The sequence below is a fragment of the Aspergillus glaucus genome, assembly GCF_001890805.1.
Source record: "Aspergillus glaucus CBS 516.65 unplaced genomic scaffold ASPGLscaffold_6, whole genome shotgun sequence".
In the NCBI taxonomy this organism is placed as follows: Eukaryota; Fungi; Ascomycota; class Eurotiomycetes; order Eurotiales; family Aspergillaceae; genus Aspergillus; species Aspergillus glaucus.
Genome location: NW_019170458.1, coordinates 550209 through 572343, shown reverse-complemented (window position 1 = coordinate 572343; position 22135 = coordinate 550209). Strand labels below are relative to the sequence as shown.

Sequence of the window (22135 nt, the reverse complement as noted above, 5' to 3'; positions counted from 1 at the left end):
ATCCATTTTATCGTCAAGCCGGTTGAATTCGACTACTTCTCTCGGGATCTCGCCGCTGGGTGTTTGCTTGGTGCCGCTTACTTCGCTGCTACGACCGTGGCCGGTTGGCAATTGGGATTCCCTTCAACTCGCTCGTTGTTGCTGCTCTCCTTCTCTTTCTCTCCTGACAACACCCGGCCCTTTGTTTATAACTCCTCACTCCTTGAGGGATCAACACTCCAACGGACTCTCACGACTATTGCTCGATTATCTGATACTGGACGAGTCTTCTCTTTTTGTCATTGTGTGAATATTCTAAAACAGAACATATACTCACCGCCAACATGGAGAACTACCACCGAATTGAGAAGATCGGAGAGGGTACGTCGGATCTGCATGTCACTTCGAAATTGCCTTAGATTTGTCCCATCGAGATCAAATAAAATCTTAGGAAACTGACATTTTCTTCTCTTTTTTTTCAGGGACTTACGGTGTCGTCTACAAAGCCCGCGAACTCACCCACCCCGGCCGTATTGTTGCCCTGAAGAAGATTCGTCTGGAAGCGGAAGATGAAGGTGTTCCTAGCACAGCCATTCGTGAGATTTCTTTGCTCAAGGAGATGCACGACCCCAACATCGTCAGCCTTCTCAATATTGTGCACGCCGATGGCCACAAGCTTTATCTCGTTTTCGAATTCCTGGATCTCGACCTCAAGAAGTACATGGAGGCTCTCCCCGTGAGCGAAGGTGGACGCGGAAAGGCCCTTCCAGACGGTACTACGATGAGGAAAGACATGGGCTTGGGAGATGCCATGGTCAAGAAGTTTATGGCCCAGCTCGTGGAAGGAATCCGATACTGCCACAGCCACCGTATCCTGCATCGGGATCTCAAACCGCAGAACCTGCTTATCGACCGCGATGGTAACCTGAAATTGGCCGATTTTGGATTGGCGAGAGCTTTTGGTGTCCCGCTAAGAACTTACACTCACGAAGTAAGCTCTACTGTTTGATGCCAGTCACGCCAGCGATATAGCTAACACTCCTAACCAGGTCGTGACATTGTGGTATCGTGCTCCTGAGATTCTTCTGGGTGGTCGGCAATATTCCACCGGTGTCGACATGTGGTCTGCTGGTGCAATCTTTGCAGAGATGTGCACACGTAGACCGCTCTTCCCCGGTGATTCCGAGATTGACGAGATTTTCAAGATTTTCCGGTGCGCTTCCTGAGCTCCTTGGTCAAGTCATACAACAAAAGATATTGGACTAACACAAGGTCATTTCTTTACAGGCTTCTTGGTACTCCAGACGAGAACATTTGGCCTGGCATCTCATCTTTTCCCGACTACAAACCTACGTTCCCCAAGTGGAAGCGTCAAGATATGGCTAATGTCGTTCCTGGATTGGAAGACGCCGGCCTCGATCTCATAGAAGGGCTACTCGAGTATGACCCAGTACGCCGGCTTTCCGCGAAACAGGCCTGCTTGCACCCATACTTCCAACACGGCAGCTCTTACTATTCTGGTCGCAACCGGACAAAAGGATACCACTAGTGGACTGACGAATTTATCTCCACCTTTGTGTGATTCTATCATACGTGGATAGCCGGCAAGGGACCTCGACATAGAAAGGGACGTCCACTACTGCGGACAATGATACAGTCCTTTATTGGCCACCCTGTATCCCTTTATTGTCCGTTTTTATGTCTCTGCGCTTGAATGCGTTCTTTTCCCCCTTTCTTCTTCTTTTTTTTTTTTTTTTTTTTTTTTTTTTTTTTTTTTTCTTTGTTATTTCTTTTGTTCATGGCGTTATCTGTGGAGCGATCTGGCAGGAAGGAGGTCTAGGCTACTGGATATGACTACAAGGAAGTGTTGTTTTGACTTAACGTGTGCATGCATACCCATATTTTTATGACTGAAATTATTTAGTGGATGGCTTTAGCTTTCTAGCTAATTTATCTTTCGTTTCTTTTCTTGATTGGTTGTCATTTACAGGATATCGACACGGCCGAAGAGGGCCACCTGTCGTTTGATGTTGGTTGGATGCTGAGCTGTGAAACAGATAAGAGTCGAGAATATATGCTCAAAATATCCATCAATCCTCAATATCTAAAGGGCCTTCATCATGATCATCAAAAGGCCAATGTTCCATAACTGCAGTCCGCTGAACATCACTCTCTGAATTCTCCAGCATAGCCTCTTTAGTCGTCTGCGCCATAGCTCTTGATCGCTCAAGCTGTTCATCGTCAGGAACCCACCCCAAAGAATCTATACCAATCATCTCAGTCAATCCCGCAAGCTCCTGGCGTGCTCCAGCTACCTGTTTAAGCTCGTTCCTGCACTGCGATATCTCTTGCTCCGAGTACTTCACTGGACACTCAACCAGGCCTGAACAGTTCTCATTATCAATAGCCATAGCACCAGTGGGCCATCTGATGACAGTGTCCATCGTCGCAACTTTGAGAGGCAGAGAGTTCCCTTCCCAGGGTACCCCGACACGCTTGAATACCTCGGCTCGACGAATCGAATTCTCGCCGCTCATAGCATCGAAGTGGTCCTGTGTTGTTAGGGCACTGTAATAGTAATGCGCGATGCGCTTTAGAACCGCTTCCTGGGCTTTTGCCTGTTCGTAGGCGCTTAGCTCGTGGTAATCCTTCGGCAGATTGGTATCGGGTTTCGTCAGGGTTTCTGACCCGGGTCCACCCCAGTTTTGGAAGGAGTCGGGTACCGCGGCGCAGAGGCACAGAGGGAGTACCACGGCATTTTGCCACTCGATTATTGCTGTGATGTTGTATGAGGAATCGACTAGGATGTTGTCCGGCGAGAGGTTTGGATGGCGGAGGGTGGGATAAGCGAACGGGTGGTCTAATGGGACGTTGAGATAGGGTGCTAGTTTCAGATAGTCGGAGAGAAGGTCAATGTGGGCAGTCTGGGACATCTCTTTGGAATGGTACAGTTCTCGTAGGTATCTTTCAGGGTGGAGACGAGGTTTGACGAAGCGCTTGCAATATTCTAGTTCGCGTTTGGCGGGGGCTTCGAAACATGAAAGGTAATCGGACCCTATCTTGTTATTAGTGTCCCGGGTATACGTACTGGATAAGGAGAAGAGGAAGAAATACATGGGCCACGGTCGACGTCCAGTAATTTCCGTTCTTGATACCACCAGGTGCTTTGCGTAGATGGTCCAAAGACCATTTGGTCAGGTGGAGGGATGATGCCCTCCTGCGCAGGAAGAGATATACAGAATTGAGCCTCCTCCAAGTCTCTGCGATAATACAGACTTCCACTTCCACTCGAGGGAAAGGGTATGCTCAAAAACTTGCTTTCCTCGGCGACAATCTGCTTCATAACCTCCGCTCGCGTTTCATTCGTCATAGAGAGCCATGTCTCACTCAAGGGCCGTCCTTCCGGTTTCTCCAAAAGAATGTATTCAGCACCAACGGGATTCGTACGGCCAGCGCAGTAGGCCAGAACCTTGGGAACTGGTACGCCAGTACGGCGGAGTAAATCGAGGGTGGCCACCTCACTCGCTACCGCGAGTTTCTCCGGAACAGCTATCTTGTACGGTATTTTGGCAAGCACATTATGGCCATCTTTGAATGTGGTTTGAATGACGCGGTTTTGGTCGTTTTCCGTAAGTTTTGAGAGTGAAGAGATGTCACCGGCAGGGCGGTTGGTTGACTGGCATACAGCGTTCACAAGCGCATCAACATTGAACTGGACGCGACGCTCAGCAAGTCGACGCTGCTCGTTGAATCTGGATTGTGGATGGTGAGTGGATAGTCCTCAGCGATGTGGGTTTGGCTGCAACTGACAAGAATCGCCCGGAAGTGTACTCGAACAAGTCGCGGTTGCTACTCCATGTACTCATATGCCGTGTAGTTCTCTTGCTAATTCGGATGAATGGTCTCGTAAGTACCCCCATTTTTCGAGGGGGTGAAGGGTTAAGTTGGATAGACTATGCGTAGTGAGCGACCATCGGTGTCGGATGATGGTTGCAAGGTAACTCCGTGAAACCCGTAGCCCTCGTCAAACACGTGGTCTTCTAACTCTTCTTTCTCAAGATAAGCTCCCTTCACTTCTATGCACTTCCTAGAAACTGATCTTCTCTTAACTTAGAATATATTTCCTCCCATCGGCCAATTTCCTACTTAATCCTACTGCCCTGCTGCTCTACTATGTATTACTACGAAGCAGCAGCTGGAAGGTTATTGAACCTTCATCTTATATAGCATCGACATGGCACATAAAAACTGGGATATAAGCATTTCAGTATTAGTGCTTAACGAAGATCTGTTAGATTTACGTAGACAAACCATGTACCTGAATGACTCTGTACACTACACTACGCAGTCTTGAGCATAGAAATACGCTGTAAGCTTCTCCACTGTGATAGCACGTTCCAGCTGACAATCCCTCGACGGCCTGTTCCTGGGCCTGGGCAGCTGAAGGAAGCGCTCGTATTCAGTTCAAGTTTCTGGGTCAATTAAAGGGTGGAGATTGGGGATTTAGTGTACTGCGGCGGAATACGAATCCCTGCGGAGTACTCCGTAATACACGGAGTAAAGTGCACAGAAATATCAAAATACAGGAAAGTGCTTACGCACGAACTTGCTTATCGTGCGGCTCAATACGTCTTACAGAATATATTGATCGTCTTATACTATGTAAGTTCGTATTCGGCTTTCGTGCCAGCCTCGCCATAAACATTGTCAGCATCTTGGCAAGGCTGTGTGTTACTCGGCATAAACCCGTGCCTCAATATAAACTTAAGGAATCGAAGGGAGATGAGGTATGATCACCTTACCGGTATGTTAAAAACCAGTGCCTAGTTTGCCTCGGTATAGCCTCCTGAATTGACAGTCCCGTTAAACTACCCCAGTCACGGATTACTCCGTATATTCTGACTGCCGATCTGCAGCCTTATTCTCTGCACGCATCTGCTGCATGATTAGGGCAATGTAGCCACCAATCCCAGGACAATGTATTCGCCCGGGTGGCGGCGACGCCGATTGATAGTGATATCGCGGCTGAATTGCCCGTGGGGCACATTCTCGAGGCTAAATCCGATATATTCAGGGAGAGAAAGAAGAGGTGCCTGGCCACGCCTGTGAATACGAATACCCTGCACAACCGCATCTCACGCGGCTTATTGCTGACCTCTTCCATTACTTCCATTTCACATCTTGGAGTCAGTTACAGTACAGCTATTTGGCCTCTCTGGAATTTTCGTCTTGACCTAATAAGATAATAAGCCATGGACCACGATGACAGGGGCGACCTATCCTTCGCACCACCATCTTCACGTTCCGGAAGCCGGACACCGCGAAAGATCAAAAGACAACCCCCGCAAGAAACCGTGAGACAATTCTGGGACCAATTCAGCGCCAAGTTTCCAGGGAAAGTTTATACCGTTCTTCCTGATAACCCGTACGCACGCAGCAAAGCCGCACGGATACCCAAAGGTACTATCCAGGGTCAGAATGCGGCGAAGCCCTACCACCAGGCCAGAAAGGAGTGTGAACGATCTGTTAACCGGATTGTACGGGAGTGCGAACGCTTGAATCAGAAGTATACGGATCCGCATTTTGATATCGAGGTTGATTTGAAGTCTGGGAGTAGGCATTATCTGGATGGGTTGGATGTGTGTAATTTAGAGATGCTGCCAAAAGGCGTCAAGAGGGTTACTGTGAGTGATCCCATGGCTGCAAGGTCTTTTTTTTTTTTTTTTTTTTCCCGGAATAGTGAGAAAGCTGACACCTTGGTAGGAGATATTTGAGAAACCACAGTTCTATGTGAACGGGCCGACTGCCTCAGATGTACGCCAGGGCCGAGACGGCGATTGTTGGCTCATGGCAGCTCTGTGTACTCTGGGAAATAAACGAGACCTTATCGACAATATCTGCGTCGCGCGTAATGAAAAAGTTGGTGTTTATGGATTCGTTTTCTTCCGAGGTAGGTGATGGTCTTCTAACACCCGAAACCGAGACTAACATAACCATTCGCTCATATTAGATGGCGAATGGCAGCAATGCATTGTAGATGACAAACTCTACCTGCGAGCTGCAGATTATGATGAATCATTAGACGAGCGACACGTCTGGGACGATATCACCCGTAAGGATACCGAAGAGGAATACCGGAAAGCCTTTCAGACCGGATCGAGAGCCCTATACTTCGCTCAGTGTGCGGATGAGAACGAAATATGGCTACCACTACTGGAGAAGGCTTTTGCAAAGGCACACGGAGACTATTCTGCTATTGAAGGTGGATTTGTGGGGTAAGAGCAACCATAGCCCAACCAGTTGAGCACGGGGCTAATACGTACCAGGGAAGCCATTGAGGACCTTACCGGTGGCGTTACCATAGATATATTGTCCAGCAGTGTTCTGGACAAAGATCGCTTCTGGAACGAGGAACTCATGAAAGTTAATCGGGACTTCCTTTTCGGTTGCGGTACTGGTCTGTGGTCCAATTGGTTGTGTCCAAAGTACGAAGGTCGTCCTAGGGATAGGAAAGGTATATTCGAAAATCACTCGTACTCTATCATGGAGGCCCGAGAGATTGATGGTCATCGCTTGCTTCGATTGAGGTATGCGAAATCCTCCTTCGAGCAATTGAATCAGTGCTAACACAACCAAGGAATCCCTGGGGCAAGAAAGAATGGAGTGGAGCATGGAGTGATGGTTCTGAGCAGTGGACTCCAGAATGGATGGAAAAGTTAGGACATAAGTTTGGCAACGATGGGGTACTAACATCCGCATATATTAAATATCGAGAAGTACTGACGATTTGTGGAGCAGGTATTTTGGATTTGTTATGATGACCTGCTCAAAAAATATCAACATTTCGACCGAACACGCCTCTTCGGACCTGAATGGACAGTCACTCAGCAGTGGACCTCTCTCAATGTTCCATGGTCTGCGGATTACCACAGTACCAAGTTCATGATTGCTGTAACAGAGGAAAGTCCCTTGGTGATTGTCCTCTCGCAGGTAGTTCCCTTTGTATCTTCTTTACTTATGGCCGGTCTACTAACATAATCCAGCTCGATTCACGTTACTTCAAAGGCTTAGCAGGGGAGTACGACTTCGCTCTCAAGTTCAGGGTGCAAAAGGATGGCGAGGAAGATTACCTTGTTCGCAGCCAGAGCAATCATCTATTGAAACGATCCGCCAACGCAGAGATCACCCTCAAGCCAGGTCGCTATTATGTCCTCATGAAGATCACAGCGTACCGGCACCCTGGTATGGAATCAACAGATGAGGCCGTCAGTCGTTTAGCTTCAAGGAGGCGCGAGAAACTGGTTCAGATCGGGCTGTCGTATGACCTAGCACACGCCAAGGGTCGCGTCACTGAGACGGAAAGAGAGAAGAAAGCCCGCGAAAATTATGAAAGGCGTAGCAAAGCGCTAGAGAGGGAGAGACGACGCGATGAAACAAAAAGAAGGCTGCAAAAGGAGTGGATTCGAGAGCGGAAGACGGCTGCACGGAAAAAGAGAGCAACAGAAAGACTTGCTGGTAGAAAAGACAGTCTCTCCAGTAACCAATCCCTGGGAAATGGTGTATTTAAAAAGGGATCGCTCGAGGACTCCCTTCACATACGGGCAGACATGGTCAACAGTCCGGCGACATTCGGAATCAACGGCACCATTCCCGCCGTTCAGCTAAACGGTTACAATAAGCCGAAGCGCAAGAGAGACTCAAGGCATCTCAGCATTGACACCAATTGCACAGCAGATGACTTTGACTGCAGTGAGCTAGAACTGCTGGATGGATTTGAATTCGATTCTGACATCGACATGCCCGAGGAACCTGAACCTGCAGAACAAGCGCCTCGAGGGCTATCTATGTACTGCCCAGAGGAGTCTATCAGTGACCCCTGGAATGCAGTTTGTGTTGTAGGTCTGCGAGTCTATTCTAAGGATCCGAGGTTGAGTCTGGAAGTCGTTCGTCCTGTGCCGGGAGACGACGTTGAAGCGGCGTTGGATATGGATGACCCCGCGGTATCTGCGACAAACGAGAGAAGTGGATTGGATCAGCTCTTTATTTAGATATTGCCTTCATCCATGTCCTCAAGCTGTTGGAACGAGAATTATAGATGATGCCAAGAGTCAGACTCAGATGCTAACGGCGGAAATATCCTCCGCTCCCCGCTCCGCCTTTATCAATTAACGCCGATCAACATCCCGCGTCGCGTCTCCAACCAACTCCAAAAATGGCGCAATGCGCCTTCTAGCACACCTCTTGATCAGGCGGCACTCAAGGCTTTGTCCTTTTGCCCTCTCTACTCCCCGAAGTGTCTTTTCGTCTTCCTGCAAACGATTCTCTTCTTCATATTCCGATAGGACCTTTGGCATCCCCGTGGGGAGCAATGGGCATGTCTTGTTGAGGTATCGTTGCGCAATATCACTAACAGTAACTTTCAATGGCTAACTTATATTGCTGAAAACTATAGTGTAACCGAATCGCTCGAGTCTCCGAAACAAGCCTATCCGAATGTGACCGTTTATCTCCCCCCGGGGCCGGTTTTCCAGCAACAGAATACACCTACAAGTACCGATGTGAAGAATTCGGTCTCCCACAATGACACCGATCCCTTCCGCGCCCAACATGGCCTCGCTACATCGACCTCCTCAACCGTCGTAACCATCTACTACCGCCTAGGCACAATCGAACCACCCGAGGAGCAACTCCCCGACGCAGAAAACCCTGAAAATGACGGTAGCAGTACCGCGAAATCAGCCGTCGCCAAACCCGATGAGAATGAATCGCCCCGCCTCGTACACTACGAATACGAGAATGCTGTGCACGATACATTAACAGCATTCGACTGGATCCAGAAAACCTTCCAGCCGAGTCAGCTGGATGTCCTGGGTAGTCATGTCGGTGGCTCTTTGGCGCTGATGCTCGCGCTTACGGAGTCGCAGTCGATACATGCTGTCGCGGCTGTGGAACCCATTTGTGACTGGACGGGTTTGGATGAGTGGTGCATGGTTCCCGACTACCTACCAGCAGAAACAGATCCACAGATCGAAGCGATAGAGGAACACATATCGAACTTGAGATTATCCGAAGGTGGAAGGGGAGCCATAAAGAGAAAAACAAAATCTCAATCCGTCGCACCTCCAGAACTAGTCCCTCTCCTCGAAGCCCGCAGATCTCTCTTCGTCAAGCCAGAGCGGTATTTCGACCCCTTCGCCTCTCCAATCATTTTCGTCCGCACTCCTGGAAGGGCTATCCCCGCCAAGTTTCCACTTTACCTCACCGGCCCCGACCATCCGATCCCCGTGTTACGAGAGAAAATCGTCCTCGACGTAATGTCCCTTGGCCTCGTCGAAGACGAGGACGTCCTCCGCGGTGAAACCCTGGAAGAAGAAATAGACGACGAGCAATTCAACAACTATTACGATGAATCCATCTACATCGTAGCCGATCAGAACGGAAGAAGATACAACCTCGAGATCCCAATGTACCGAAAAGCACTCCTCCGCTGGCCCCCAGAGGGCCTCGATTACGGCCTCAGCGGCGTAAACTGGTTCCAGCCACATCTTCTTGAATTCAAGAGGTTGGATATGACGCTTCCCTGGGTTCATTTGTTTGTTCGCCGGCCCGAGTCCAGGAGATCCGGGAACAAGACTATTCTCTCTGAACAAGCGAAGTATATGCATAAAACCCTGCAACGGGCGTGTTTCTGGGGGGATAATGCTAGGAAGGAAGTCCGTGAGAAGGGTGTTCAATTGTCAAGAGTCCCTTCGGGTGAAGTGTGGCCTGCTAGCGATGGTATTGAGAAGATGGCTGGGGAGTGGTTGAATAGTGTTATGGAGTGGCCGCGCAATCCTGAGAAAGAGAAGGAAGAGACAGGCGAGGAGTCTAGCGGTTAAGAAGCCAGTAAATATTCATTATAGTTTATAGAGTACAGAGGTATGAAATAGTACGAGGTTTTGCTTAAAACCTAAATAACTAAGGGTAATAGTCCCGCTGAAACTATTTGGTTCCTGTAAGCTCAAATAGCTTATTAGATAATTAACTTCTAAGGAATAATCTAGCGTTTCCAACGTTCAATCGTTAAAACGGGAATGAGAAGGCAGAAACAGGACTGCCGACCAAATACGTATTCCGCCACATCTATCACTATCTATAACGAAGATCCCCCAAAAGTCGTAGTCCCATTCGGCGACTCCCACCATGGCTCTATATCAGCAAGGCTCGGTATCGTCGATGCCTCAGCATACGAGGCCGGATTCCCCGGTATTTGAGGAAATTGATCATTCGTCAGTCCCTCAGAGAGGAGCTGGAGATCTGAGTTACGGATCCAGTCTATGTCTCCGCTGAGATGTGCTTGGTTTAACGGTGGTGGTATTGCTTGTGGTTGGGTAGAGGGTGGTGTTGCGGGGATGGCGAAGGCTTTGTTCTTGTTGTTGTTTTTGTTGCTGTTGCTGTTGCTGTTATTGGCAGCAGTAGCTGTGGGAAGAGAATGGCCTGAAACAGAGAGTCGGGACCTTTTTCTCGACGGGTCAGTTTCTGATCGACCTTGTGCCGGTGGCTGAGATGACTGGCGATTTCCCATTTGACGCTTTGCACCAGACCTGCGCATGTGCGCCTGCCATCTTCGCTGCAAACTAACCAGGAAGTCTCGCGTGCGCTTCGCGTTCTCGAATGACTGGCCCAGTTCGTCCAAAGCGCGGAAGCAAAGGTTCAGATATGCAACCATTTCCACACGGGCGGCCCCATTTTCATTGTTGTTGGCCTTTCCAGGGGAGATAGTGACGTAGAGAAGCATGAGAGCGGCGCTGAAGATGATGGCAACAACCTGGTTGTTCATGCGGCGGAATGTATAGTGTTTCTCGTAGATCTGGAGTAGCCTGGCAACGGCCATGGAAGATTCTATGCACATTCGTCTAGCGTGGTGGTAGCCGGGTCCTTGGCGGGGACTGCGCGGCTGGATGTAGTGTTTCGAGACCCAGGGTCGGTGTGTGAAAATGACTATTTGATGATATTGCATGCTGTTTCGCATTAGCTTATTGGTCTCCAAGAGCATATGTAAAGGTAGCATACTGAAGCATTAAAAGATGGGGCAACATTGGAACAACATCATTTGCAAGATCAATCTGCAACGCTGAGGGCAGATTCGCTTTCCAAGCAAACAGGTCTTCGGTTACCCTATAGCAGAGTCTTTGTAGGTCATGCCTAGAGATATCGGAGCACCCGTAGCTAAGTCATGTCAGTTACCTTAAGCGCAGGGAGGAGGACGTTGGATTTCATACAGGATATGACCCACGGGAGATATGATCTCCCAAAGAATAGCAAACTGCCTGCTGATCAGTTCATTCGGACTTTTCAATCCTGTAGGAGGTACTTCCGATTTTGCCTGAAGACCATAAGGATACCAAGTCCCTTCCTTCTCAACCGCTATGTCTGAGGCAGGCTTTGGAACATTGATATCCCCGGTGTTCATACGGAAAGGCCGTCCTAGGTAGAAACCCCAGAAGCTTCACAGCGTTAGCTATACGGCCACATGGCAAAACTAGATAACTTACTGATCAGCAGTATAACTTCCCCAGAAAGCCACTCGACGCACATCAGCCTCGAAGGCACTTATGTCGCCTTTCTCAACGTACGATGTCGTATCGAGGTGCAGCCCAAGGTCGAAAGCAAGTCTCATTGACATCCCTACCCGTACAATATGTCAGCACCCTGGTTCTTCTGCCTCCCTTCTCTCATACATACCACTGTAAAGCCATCCTCGCGCATCACGGTTCGAAGAACCCTCATGACAGCTCAAAATTACAAGAGCTTGTACTGTAGCAACACACGGGGAGTCCAGCTCAATCTCCAAAAGCGCCTTTGCCCGATCCGCAAAGAACTCGGACAGAGACTTGGGGAATGTGATAAACGTAGGATGGTAGCGTGCTTCGAATGCGCTTCCGATGGAACACCTAGAGCCACGTTAGATACTGGAATCATGTAGGTCAGAAAGCGGACATACATCGCGTTGGTAAGCACTTCCGAATAAAACGGCGTATCGTCATATTCTTCCCTCCACTTCGTCCTGGCTATCATATACATCTCCTTGTCAACCACGTAGGTACTAGTGTTCTGCCAGGTGAAATAGAGTTCGACGAGATGGTCCTCCAACTCCTGACCAACTGGTTGCCCAACGCGCAGGTGATTCAGGATATCTTGTCCATCGTGGCGGACTGTGCGCGCATCCGGGCGCTGGCGCTGTTGCGTCGCAGACACATCTACCAGGTTAAGGTTCGAAGTCGCACCATAGAACCGTAGATGACCATCACCGGCAATCTTCAGCGTTCCGATACGGTGTGAAATCTGGTCAATCACATCCTTTTCTGCCTCGTCTTCATCATCGCCGCTATCGCTATCATAAAGCCAGTTGTTCTGCGCTTGTTCGAGCAAGACACCTGGCTGCTGAGCAATGTCCTGACTCAAATGTAGACTATCCGGACTCAAACTGGTTGTTTCTGCTGGCATATTAACTCCCCCGCTCTCCAAGTTGGCGTAAAGCGTATCAAAACTCTCTGCGGTAGGAAGCGTAAAACCCCAGCTGTAGTTGTTCAAAGCTCCCGAGCTCAGCGAGAATGAATTCGCGGCATCTGGACTCTTTTCTGTAGGAGGAAAGAAGGATGGTTTTGAATAGATATTCTGAGACGTCGACGAGGTCACGGGCACGCTCGATTCAGGCACTTGATTCAACTGACCCCCAAGAGGGGAAGTCACAACAGGAATACTCGCAGGGGAGCTTTGCGCGGGTGATTGGGCGACATTTGGTTGGGACTTGACAGGCGGCTTGTTCTTCGACTTGGGGCTCTTTTTTTGTACTTGCTTCCGAGGAATCTGAAGGGTATCCAATACTCGATCCATACCCGCTTCATCCTCGGGTTTCATAAGAGGAGGTTTTAGCCCATGGTCTTCGATAAATTGGGATAACTGGTCAATTCGCGCGGAGAACAGCTCCGTCGCAGCCCGGAGAGACACTCTGGGATCATGGGATAAACTGTCAGCTCCTAGAAACATGTTTGCGAAACCAACCCTTTTTTGTTTATTATCCATGTCTGCGGGAAGTCAAAACTTACTTGCGCTTGTCGTCGCCATGTTGGTATTTGCAATTCTTGCCCTTTCTTTGGCAATTATTACAATGCGGGGAAGCCCCGTCGCACTATCTCGTGTTAGATTAAAAGAAAAGGAAACAGGATCAAGAAGCTCAAATCTGGATGAATGAAGAAAGAAATCCAAAGAGGGAAAGTCGAATTGAAATAGGCAAGATAATCCGCAGACCCAACATACTCTAATTTTGCTCTCCCGGCAAGGAACACAGGCGGTGGTGACATGCTTGCGGGGAGTCTTCTTGGACTTCTTCTCCGACTCGGGCTGCATCGCGACAGAACCGGAATGGAATCGGTGGCAACGGGACGAAAGAAGAAGGCTCTAGACGGGATTTGGCGGGGTGTGCACGGGTGTAATTGTGTGGCCAGTGAGGAGAAGCCGGAGTACTGGCGATGGTTATCGGGGAGGGAGCGAGAAGAGAGCAAAACAAATCATCAAGTCAACCGACATCCGGATTCGATTGGATAATCACAGACATATCCTGCATTCAGGAAAGACGAGTAAGCGACAAGATATATTAGAAGATGATGAAGAAGATAAAATGATGGAGGAGAAGAACAGGGAAAGGCCCATTGAGGTCTAGCTTTTCTTTTTTGGGGCCACATGACAGGAATTTCCGGGGAGTCTCTGGTTCGCGGGGTGCTGTGGGGAAGGGCGGGGGCGGCCAATAAGGGAGCTCTTATTATCAGAGTACAAGAATGTATGAAGATACGTAGTACAATATGCTACTATGATTCCTTTTTACACTTTACACTATCTACCAGTTGCTGGTGCGCTTGAGAGTCTCGTTCTGGATCACCTCAATCCAGTAGTTGTCCGGGTCGAGGACAAACGCCACGTTCCTCATGCGACCATCGGCCAGGCGCTTCTTCCAGTTGACATTCAGGCCCTCGAAGCGATCGCAAGCGGCATTGAGGTCATCAACGGAGATACCTAGGAGGAGAATTAGCGATAATTTGTCTACACAGTTCAAAAATGCACTTACAGATGTGACCAAAACCTTGGGGCTCCGTGTTGCCATTGTGGTAAACATCACCCTCCTGCTTCTCCGTGCCGTAGTTCCAGGTCAATTCAAGGATACCCTCCCACTCAGCGACGGGGTTCCTTGCATCCTCCTGCAGCTGAGGGTTGGACTTTGGGTACGCCAGGAAGTAGAGGTTGAAACCGGCATCCTTGTTCTCGCTGGTGCGCACCAGAGTCATACCCATAACCTCCTGGTAGAACTTCAAGCTTGTCTCAGCTGACTTAACCCGGAGCATAGTGTGGTTCAGGCGGTAGGTGCTGGGGTCCGTGGTGGCAGTTGCGAAATCCTCATCACGGCGACGGATGATTTCCACCCAGTAGCCATCGGGGTCCTTGACAAAGGCAATGTTCCTCATGCGACCATCCGTGAGCTTCTTCTGGAATGCGTACCCCGCATCCTCGAGTCTCTTGCAGGCCACCTCAATGTTGTCAACGGACACGGCCAAGTGACCGAATCCGCGGTGCGGTTCTGTGTTGCCGTTGACCACGCTGTAGTTAGGGTCGCTCTCCGTGCCGTGGTTGTGGGTGAGTTCGACGACACCGTTGCGGTCCGTCCAGTGACGGTCACCCTGGAGCGACGAGGGGCCGTTGTAGGCAAGGAAGTAGAGGGAGAATTTGTTCTCGGGGAAGTCGAGCTGCTGGATCTGGCTGAGACCGAGGTATTTGTAGAACTCCACTGCCACCCGTTAACTTTCGATCTTTCCCACCAGGGTAGATCTGATCTGACTTACCCGAGCGCTTCGGGTCCTTGACCCGGAGCATTGTGTCTGCAGACCAGGAACATCACGTCAGCTCCATTGTTGATTGATTGGTTCGATCAGGACGATCATGAGACAAAGGTAGGTTACGAACGGTTGAGCTTATAGGTAGACGGGTCGGAAGCCATGGTTGCGAGAGATCGATAGGTTCCTGTTCCTGTGGCTGCAGAATTGGTCAGCGCTTTTTTTTTTTTTTTTTTTTTTTTTTTTTTTTTTTTTTTTTTTTTTTTTTTCTCCGCCCGATCAACAGCGGGGATTGTCAATGACAGACCTTGGACAATGGATCTTTGTGGAGCGAGGACCCCGAGAGAAAAGCTTCTTAATAGAGGCAGAGAGCGATTGGCAAACATGGACAGAAAGAGAAGATGAGGAGAGAAAATGGGGCAGAGAGGAGAGAAACACAGAGAATCGCTGGAGATGATGCAGGTGGGGTAAATTCAATGCTATGACGCTATTCAGATTATTCAGCTATGTCTCTATTCAGATTATTCAGCTATGTCTGGTAACTAACTGATTAACTCCGATGTATAACTATCGATTTTACTATGAATAACACCGAGGTATTCTCTATAACTGACAGTAAACAGGATGAATGTATTATTGGCGACTCACGTCTGGCCTGTGGTGCAGAGAATACTGGCTTGTCCTTGTACACATGACCCCACATTCATGTCAAAAGTATTCGGACACCCACTCCAAACGTCGCTCATTCGTGAACTTGAACTATGTATGAGAACATTGAATCTCAATCAACCAAACTACCTACTGTATAAACCAAGCGGCCTGTCCCTTCTGGGCGCCATTGATCAACATCGGAGAATTGGCTCGGAGAATTAGCATATAATAATGTAAGATGCGGAGTAACAAAAGCAGGAAAGAACGCAATGTGAGAGGCTAGAGAAAAGTCGAGATACATTAGTACACTCGCTATGCACTTCGACCTCGGAGAATTAGTGCCATCTGATCAATGGAACTTCGCTTCCATTTGTATATCGACCAGAAACCAGCCAATAGGAGAATTATCCCGGAGCTAAATTCACGGTCTACTAGTATCACCTACAAAAATGTACACGACACTGAGGTTGGAAAAGGACATGTATATATATACATATATATATATCACTTCAGCCGCCCCTTTCCAGGGAGTATCTCAAATAGCGTACGCTATAACTGAAGCATCTAGTATGGAACAAATTCTAGAAACCCAAACTGTCGCCTTGGTCCGTACCCTTGGTGGCAATGTCGAGTTTCTCGAGAAGCACCTTGTTCCCACAGCCGGCCAGAACGAAGTTCTGGCTAAGGTGCTATACACAGGAGTTTGTCAAAGCGGTATGCATTTCCCCCACACTTCCCGGAACAAGAAGCCATCGGCTGACAAATTGCCCAGACCTGCATACCAAAAACGGCACCGCTGCTGGCTCCGACGGCAACCCTATCACGAAAATCAAGCTTCCCCATATCGGTGGGCACGAAGGTGTTGGACGTATCGTGGCTCTAGGCCCCGGCTGCGGACCAGACTTGAAAGTGGGAGGACTTGTCGGGATCCGGTTCTCAAGTCGTATTTGTCGACGCTGTGAATTCTGTCTCGCGGGGACGGAACAGTATTGTGTCAAGGGCACGAATCATTTGCATCATGAAGATGGGTGCTTCCAGGAGTATATCGTTCTGGATGCGGACTATTTGACTATCTTGCCGGATGATGTTGATCCGAGTGTTATTGGGCCGGTGCTTTGTGCGGGGGTTACGGCATATAAGGTATTACTTCTCTTTCCCTTAATGCTGTTGATAGTTCTGACTGGTACAGGCTGTTTTGAACACGAATGTCAAGGCCGGGAACTGGCTGGTCGTCGTGGGTGCTGGAGGTGGGCTTGGTCATTTGGCTGGTGAGTTCACTGAACTGGAACTATTGCCCGCTTGTACTGACATGAAACACCAGTGCAATACGCAAAAGCCCAAGGAGCGCTAGTAATCGGTGTCGATGCCGCAGATAAACGCGATTTCGTTCTCAGACTCGGAGCCAAACACTTCATCGACTTCACTTCCACTGACCCGGCACCGCGCGTTCAAGAGATCACCGGTCTGGGTGCGCATGCGGCGGTCGTCACAGCTGGGAGTGCAAAAGCGTATGCATATGCGTGTGATATGCTGCGTGTTGGTGGAACGCTGAGCTGTATCGGGATTCCAATGGGGCGCCCGTGCTTGGAAACTCCTATCTGCAGCATTGTGATCAAGGGCCTGCGTATTACTGGTAACTTGGTTGGGTCATTGAAGGAATGCTTGGAGGCGGTGGATTTGGTCCGCAGGGGTGTGGTGGTACCTGAGATCAAAATTAGAAAGTTCAAGGACTTGCCCCAGGTGTATGATGAGATGGAGAAGGGTGACATCGCGGGGAGAATCGTGCTTAAGATTAGCGAGTAGATTCATCTGATCAGTCCACTAATAAATAGTTGCCATCAATTTCAAGCGGAAGGGCCAGGGACCTCCGATATAACACTCCCCACATTGTCTGCAAGATCCAGACGGTCATCAATACCGTCATTGCTCCGTTCTTCCACGAACCGTCTCTCGTTCACACCTAAACGCAAAGTACGAGCCGGGGCCTTTACCAATGCCTCAGCGGTCTTGAAATGTAGAATTGACTTTAGCATCTGGTCCTGTTCCAGAAACGGTAAAAGCTTCTGGTAAAGAGCATGCAACAAGTCTTGAGGGCCAAAATGAAAGCTCTGGTACGGCGCAAGAATAAAAGAAGTACACAGAACTGTGTCTGCGAGAGAGTTTGTAATCTCAAAGCACTTCAGAAGCTGCATTGGCTCAGTCAGCATCTTATTATAATGCTAGTGACATTTGAGCTCACCTGGTCACGGCCCAAAGGTAGCAAATCGGACTTGGAAAATCCCTGTAGTGAACACAGCAAATCCCGACCAACATGGACCGGGAACCTAAAAGTTAACAACTCTAAATACGACGTAGAAGAAAGTAAGTGTCGAGATAGGGCCTCCTGCCAAATAATCATCCGCATCCATTCCTTGGTGATACAGTAGTCTGCCATTCGTGTGGGTGCTCGATCACCCTGGCCCAGCGAGAGCGTCGACAAAGCAGCTTCTGTCTCCATTAGGGTGTTAATAGAGAGGCCAATTGGGTCACTTTCTCTGATAATAATGCCGTCAAGGGCTGCGAATAATCTCGCATGCTCAAGCAAGCCCTGCACGTGAGCGTTTTCAGACGTTTGTGTCCGGTCTGGTAGCCAAGTGGGACTTGTATAGGACGGTTTCAGGCCAAGATGCATAGCATAGCCTCTGCCAATTTATGAATGAGCACTAATCGCGCATATTTATCACGCCTCCAAGAGGGTGAATACCTTTCCGACACCCATAGAAGAGTAAATAGAATGTCACGGTTCGTAATCACATCTTCATTCGCACTCCATTCTCTTGCTACAATACCGTCATCATCCAGCTTCAGCAATCTGGCACCCGAAATGGCTTCCTGTATAAACAGCATGGCCGAGTTTCGCTTGTTGATTTTAGCATGGTATACGTGTAGGAACAACGAGATAAGCACAAAGCGTGCATCAAGGTGCTCCCGAAATTCTATTTCTTCGCGCAGGCGCAGGCATTCAGTTGCCAAAAGTTTACTGTCGATCTTCCGAACTCCATTCATGAGGGGTGCGAGTTGGAGTTGTGCCATTGTTGCTGCGCAAAGCGCCAAAGCTAAGCAGTACGTACTCGGGTCGTTATCACTCTCCAGTCTCTGTAGGAGCACATCGACATTGATCACTGGCCAAACACCATAGGAATATCGTTGATATTCGCGCACAATGTAAGTCAAGGTTGTCTGAGGAATCCTCTGACCCCACGGATATGCCGAATCGGGACTCCTCTCAATAGCAGAACCGTCTCTCGGAACAGTTTCAGCAGGGGTATTTGCTGAAACCCGACAGCTGCCAGGCATGCTGTCGCTAGGAATGCCAGCAGGCCGTTGGACCTTCGGACCCCTCTTGCGAGCTGGCTTGAAGTAGGTGCAGTTGACCTGTTTTGGCCCACTTCGACAGGTGTCGCAGGGCCAGGTCCCGCTGCATTTCACCTTGCGAGATATACATCCATCGCATGCACGTTTAGTAGGACGAAGAAACATGGATCACGTCGATATAGAGTTATGGACCTGGATGAAAGAAACGGGAACAGGAAGAGTGTTGGATGGTTGTCTCTGAGTGCAATGCGGGGAACTGGCTGTCATTGGTGATACTAAAACATACTAAAATCCAGTATCCCAGCAGTCAGATCATTGTTGTCAAGGAATATCCCGGAGCTATTGTCGATAGAATGAGTTCATTGTCTTATGGGCTGTGTAATGTATGGATTTTGTAGTTGTATATCGAGGGCCGTTAAACTACTCCACACAAGTAGTATCGTTGACATAAAGTCAATCCCAACACAAAAAAAACGCACAATCGCATGAATAAATTCAATTAATTCAACTATAATCCGAGATAGTATAATAAAATACCATAATATCAATCGATCTCAGAAATCTGACTGTATGTAGCACTGGCCCAGCGCATCACCGCCAACTGGTCGCCAGATCCCCGACTCCATCTTTCCTTCTCTAAGCGGCCAACCTCATCTCTTCCAATTCCCTCTCTTCGACTCTCACCAACACCCATTCGTCCAGCACAACATCTTTCAAATCCACCTGAATCCAATCGCATTGCATTGCAGAATCAACTCCAGTCACTTGCGCAGAAGGTTCCATCGCGGTTGTCGTGTTTAGTCAAGGTTGGTGGCAGTTAAGCCTCTCCCGGGAGATAGATACATCCAATCGATCTTCAGTTTCCTGCTACGTTCTCTTGTTTTGCATCATTTCTTTTCTTTTTCTGTCTCATTCTTTTCTCTCATTTGGCCCCCTCCAGCCTTGGTTCAGCGTCATAGTGACCCGTCAGGCAGTTTTGGCATATCGTCTGATCACTTATGGGCCGTTAGGCATCATGCCTCGCACTCCGGGGTCGAGGACTGTGGACTAGCCATCAAGGCGCCAATCCGTTATCCTCGTTTCGCTTAGTTGCTGATCTGAACTCTTTTGGTCACGGGAGTTGGTGGTCGTGTGCTCTTTTACCCGATTTCTTGCTTCTGCTCTCTTACTCCCTCCATCTACTTCTATCCATTCCCATCTCACTGCTTCATTCATTGCTTCATTTCGCTGTTCTTGCCTCAAATACGAAAGAATAAAGGAGGAAAGAAACCATGGCTGAGTTCCAACATCCAGTTCAACCGGGCTACTTCACCCAGAAACAAGTCGATACCCACGAGGTTGGCTTTGTTCCCTACTGGGCTCGCAGCCACGTCCAATACGCTCAGAATCTACTGGAGTGCTCAGACGAACCCATCGAATACGATCACGAAGACGAAGACTATCAGGACAACTGCTTCTTCTTTCCGGAAGATTGTTCCTGGTCCCCGCCTAAAGACTGGGCTATTGACGATAACTCCGAAACCGAAACCGAAACCGAAAGTACGACTGAAGGCAGTCGTACCGAATCTGACTACGAAACTGAGAACGACATCTACACCTACGACGACGACATGATTCCCGGTCTACCTGACATCAAGATGCTCGATGCAGAGGCGTTGAGCGATCTGCTCGAGGATAACCTCTCCCCGCCAGAAATCACCTCTATGATGTAAACCTGTCTTCCCTTTTCCGTCCAGATATCAAGAGTAACTAACAAAGAAAGGGTCTTTGCAACAAATGGTGCCGTCTTTGCCCACGCATCTTCTCTCCCATCTCGCCAATTGCGCAACCTGAGCGCAACCTACGGCGCTGCCTACACCTGCTACGCCAAAACTGTGTCTAGCGGCAATCTCACCGGTGTGAACCCGGCTAGTCATCCATCTTCCTATATTACCGCACAATCTGTGTCGCTAGGCGATGTGGGATCTATCGTCTTCGAACTCGATGACTCAGTTGCTGTTGTCACTCGTATCGCCGACAAGGTTCTCTTAGCAGCTATCGGACCATCGAAATTGCCGCAACCACAAAATGACGATATCAACGACAATGGACTCATTAGAAACGGGCCATCAAACAATCTCCACACCGCGGATACTACTACACTAGACAATAACAACAACACCACTACAAACGCGGACGCCCTAACCGTCAACCTCGAAACACAATACCAAATCGACCGCAGTTCCGACCTCGCCCGTCTCGAAAGCCTGAATCTATCCGCTTCCCCTGCCATCCTGTTGGCACTAGAGTCGAAATCTGCTGCACTGGGGAAATTCTTGGGTCAGAAGTTGGCGGATTTGGAGAGTCCGGATGATTTTTAGCCTTTTTACCCCACTCTACACGTGTTTTATGTGTGCTGTGTCTTTTAACTTTTTCTCTGTGTTGTCTATATATTACTTCCACTCTTTTCTATCATACTGTGTATCTTTGGATTGGCGTTGGTAACGAAAGGAATGACTTGTTAACTCGGTGGTTGATATAAACACCAAGTGCTTATGGTTATGATTGAATAACGCATGTATACCTGTCTATCTTTCATTCTCTATTGGTTTGGTCAGGTAGCCGTCTATCATGTCTGCACGTATGTGAAGGGAGTCCTTGAACAATCCCTTTCTAAATACATCATTTCCCAGGGGTTGATTACTGGAGAGGCTGTCCTTTCTACCAGCAAGTTTTTTTTTGTTGCTCTCTTTTTTCATGTAGCCAATCTTCCTCTCCATCCTTTTGCACCCTGGATTTGAGAGTGCTAGGCCTCTGGGATGAAATAGTTCAAGATGGACCATGTCAATGGACTGCTTGTAAAAGGAAATAAACCACTAGTTAGTTAACTAGTTATTGAATCATATGCTTAGTCAGGGAAGACTGGTGGTGGCAGAAAGAGACTGAAAGCAATATGCGCACAGAAAAGACGATGTCGCTTGGTCTATCATTGATCTGGCAGAGACCACAATGAGCATACCGATTCATGCAAGTGGAAGCTTATACTATACCAGAGAGGCTTTGCAGTTCCATCACTGAGCTCGGCGCATCGGCATTTCGTTACTCAGAGCATTAAAGTGGCCTTGTTTTTTGAGGGCTCTACGCAATGCGCCACATCGTCTCATGTACTCGTGCTTGCCCGTCGTTATTCTCCGATAGATCGAGGTCTGGTTCTGCCAATGTTCTTGGTACAAGTACAATAATTACATATTTCACAGCTGGCCCAACAATGGTCTGATCAAATACAGATACATGAGCCATTCAGGCGT

General features: G+C 48.7%; 10 protein-coding genes across 10 annotated transcripts; 5 read left to right on the top strand and 5 right to left on the bottom strand.

Moving 5' to 3' along the window:
• Positions 1–26: 26 nt before the first annotated feature.
• On the top strand, positions 27–1752 carry nimX (cyclin-dependent serine/threonine-protein kinase CDC28). The gene is made up of 4 exons (XM_022542658.1): positions 27–360; positions 462–970; positions 1029–1192; positions 1267–1752. The coding sequence occupies exons 1-4, from the start codon at positions 324–326 to the stop codon at positions 1526–1528; spliced, it is 972 nt and encodes a 323-aa protein (XP_022402745.1). The 5' UTR covers positions 27–323; the 3' UTR covers positions 1529–1752.
• A 121-nt stretch (positions 1753–1873) lies between these two features.
• On the bottom strand, positions 1874–3932 carry ASPGLDRAFT_73183 (uncharacterized protein). The gene is made up of 3 exons (XM_022549659.1): positions 3790–3932; positions 3094–3731; positions 1874–3034 (listed from the first exon to the last, which is right to left on the bottom strand). The coding sequence occupies exons 1-3, from the start codon at positions 3897–3899 to the stop codon at positions 2070–2072; spliced, it is 1713 nt and encodes a 570-aa protein (XP_022402744.1). The 5' UTR covers positions 3900–3932; the 3' UTR covers positions 1874–2069.
• A 793-nt stretch (positions 3933–4725) lies between these two features.
• On the bottom strand, positions 4726–5326 carry ASPGLDRAFT_45058 (uncharacterized protein). The gene has a single exon (XM_022546155.1). The coding sequence runs from the start codon at positions 5111–5113 to the stop codon at positions 4898–4900; it is 216 nt and encodes a 71-aa protein (XP_022402743.1). The 5' UTR covers positions 5114–5326; the 3' UTR covers positions 4726–4897.
• ASPGLDRAFT_24201 (calpain-like protein) lies at positions 5232–8027 on the top strand (the record flags this gene model as incomplete). Its single annotated transcript, XM_022543369.1, has 7 exons — positions 5232–5663; positions 5743–5929; positions 6044–6254; positions 6306–6566; positions 6617–6722; positions 6778–6969; positions 7023–8027. 7 exons carry the CDS (start codon positions 5232–5234, stop codon positions 8025–8027), a joined length of 2394 nt encoding a protein of 797 aa, XP_022402742.1.
• A 172-nt stretch (positions 8028–8199) lies between these two features.
• On the top strand, positions 8200–9857 carry ASPGLDRAFT_24200 (uncharacterized protein; the record flags this gene model as incomplete). Its single annotated transcript, XM_022543368.1, has 2 exons — positions 8200–8366; positions 8432–9857. 2 exons carry the CDS (start codon positions 8200–8202, stop codon positions 9855–9857), a joined length of 1593 nt encoding a protein of 530 aa, XP_022402741.1.
• Positions 9858–10111: 254 nt separating this feature from the next.
• ASPGLDRAFT_65211 (transcription factor domain-containing protein) lies at positions 10112–13368 on the bottom strand (the record flags this gene model as incomplete). The annotated part of the gene is made up of 8 exons (XM_022548869.1): positions 10112–10979; positions 11032–11187; positions 11241–11465; positions 11514–11646; positions 11704–11912; positions 11963–12970; positions 13068–13150; positions 13279–13368. 8 exons carry the CDS (start codon positions 13366–13368, stop codon positions 10112–10114), a joined length of 2772 nt encoding a protein of 923 aa, XP_022402740.1.
• A 346-nt stretch (positions 13369–13714) lies between these two features.
• Positions 13715–15260, bottom strand: ASPGLDRAFT_45049 (lactoylglutathione lyase GLO1). The gene is made up of 5 exons (XM_022546153.1): positions 15151–15260; positions 14974–15042; positions 14853–14888; positions 14084–14797; positions 13715–14031 (listed from the first exon to the last, which is right to left on the bottom strand). Exons 1-5 carry the CDS (start codon positions 15227–15229, stop codon positions 13856–13858), a joined length of 1074 nt encoding a protein of 357 aa, XP_022402739.1. The 5' UTR covers positions 15230–15260; the 3' UTR covers positions 13715–13855.
• An 803-nt stretch (positions 15261–16063) lies between these two features.
• Positions 16064–17609, top strand: ASPGLDRAFT_167923 (zinc-dependent alcohol dehydrogenase; the record flags this gene model as incomplete). The annotated part of the gene is made up of 4 exons (XM_022542657.1): positions 16064–16208; positions 16267–16634; positions 16684–16762; positions 16816–17609. 4 exons carry the CDS (start codon positions 16064–16066, stop codon positions 17295–17297), a joined length of 1074 nt encoding a protein of 357 aa, XP_022402738.1. The 3' UTR covers positions 17298–17609.
• ASPGLDRAFT_45048 (putative C6 transcription factor) lies at positions 17211–19185 on the bottom strand. The gene is made up of 3 exons (XM_022546152.1): positions 18238–19185; positions 17734–18175; positions 17211–17680 (listed from the first exon to the last, which is right to left on the bottom strand). Exons 1-3 carry the CDS (start codon positions 19011–19013, stop codon positions 17339–17341), a joined length of 1560 nt encoding a protein of 519 aa, XP_022402737.1. The 5' UTR covers positions 19014–19185; the 3' UTR covers positions 17211–17338.
• A 934-nt stretch (positions 19186–20119) lies between these two features.
• ASPGLDRAFT_122957 (uncharacterized protein) lies at positions 20120–21208 on the top strand (the record flags this gene model as incomplete). The annotated part of the gene is made up of 2 exons (XM_022540367.1): positions 20120–20556; positions 20611–21208. The coding sequence occupies 2 exons, from the start codon at positions 20120–20122 to the stop codon at positions 21206–21208; spliced, it is 1035 nt and encodes a 344-aa protein (XP_022402736.1).
• Positions 21209–22135: the final 927 nt, after the last annotated feature.

Bases quoted from the DNA above. Each gene is read 5' to 3' on its own strand.
- nimX (XM_022542658.1), top strand. From the start codon at position 324: ATGGAGAACTACCACCGAATTGAGAAGATCGGAGAGG. The intron at 361-461 runs GTACGTCGGATC...CTTTTTTTTCAG, and splicing joins AATTGAGAAGATCGGAGAGG to GGACTTACGGTGTCGTCTAC. The intron at 1,193-1,266 runs GTGCGCTTCCTG...ATTTCTTTACAG, and splicing joins GAGATTTTCAAGATTTTCCG to GCTTCTTGGTACTCCAGACG.
- ASPGLDRAFT_73183 (XM_022549659.1), bottom strand. From the start codon at position 3,899: ATGGGGGTACTTACGAGACCATTCATCCGAATTAGCAAGAGAACTACA. The intron at 3,732-3,789 runs GTCAGTTGCAGC...TCCACAATCCAG, and splicing joins TACACTTCCGGGCGATTCTT to ATTCAACGAGCAGCGTCGAC. The intron at 3,035-3,093 runs GTATTTCTTCCT...ATAACAAGATAG, and splicing joins GGACGTCGACCGTGGCCCAT to GGTCCGATTACCTTTCATGT.
- ASPGLDRAFT_45058 (XM_022546155.1), bottom strand. From the start codon at position 5,113: ATGCGGTTGTGCAGGGTATTCGTATTCACAGGCGTGGCCAGGCACCTC.
- ASPGLDRAFT_45049 (XM_022546153.1), bottom strand. From the start codon at position 15,229: ATGTTTGCCAATCGCTCTCTGCCTCTATTAAGAAGCTTTTCTCTCGGG. The intron at 15,043-15,150 runs GTCTGTCATTGA...CCAATTCTGCAG, and splicing joins ACAAAGATCCATTGTCCAAG to CCACAGGAACAGGAACCTAT. The intron at 14,889-14,973 runs GTTCGTAACCTA...CCTGGTCTGCAG, and splicing joins GTCTACCTATAAGCTCAACC to ACACAATGCTCCGGGTCAAG.
- ASPGLDRAFT_45048 (XM_022546152.1), bottom strand. From the start codon at position 19,013: ATGTTTCTTCGTCCTACTAAACGTGCATGCGATGGATGTATATCTCGC. The intron at 18,176-18,237 runs GTATTCACCCTC...ATAAATTGGCAG, and splicing joins CTTCTATGGGTGTCGGAAAG to AGGCTATGCTATGCATCTTG. The intron at 17,681-17,733 runs GTGAGCTCAAAT...GAGCCAATGCAG, and splicing joins TACCTTTGGGCCGTGACCAG to CTTCTGAAGTGCTTTGAGAT.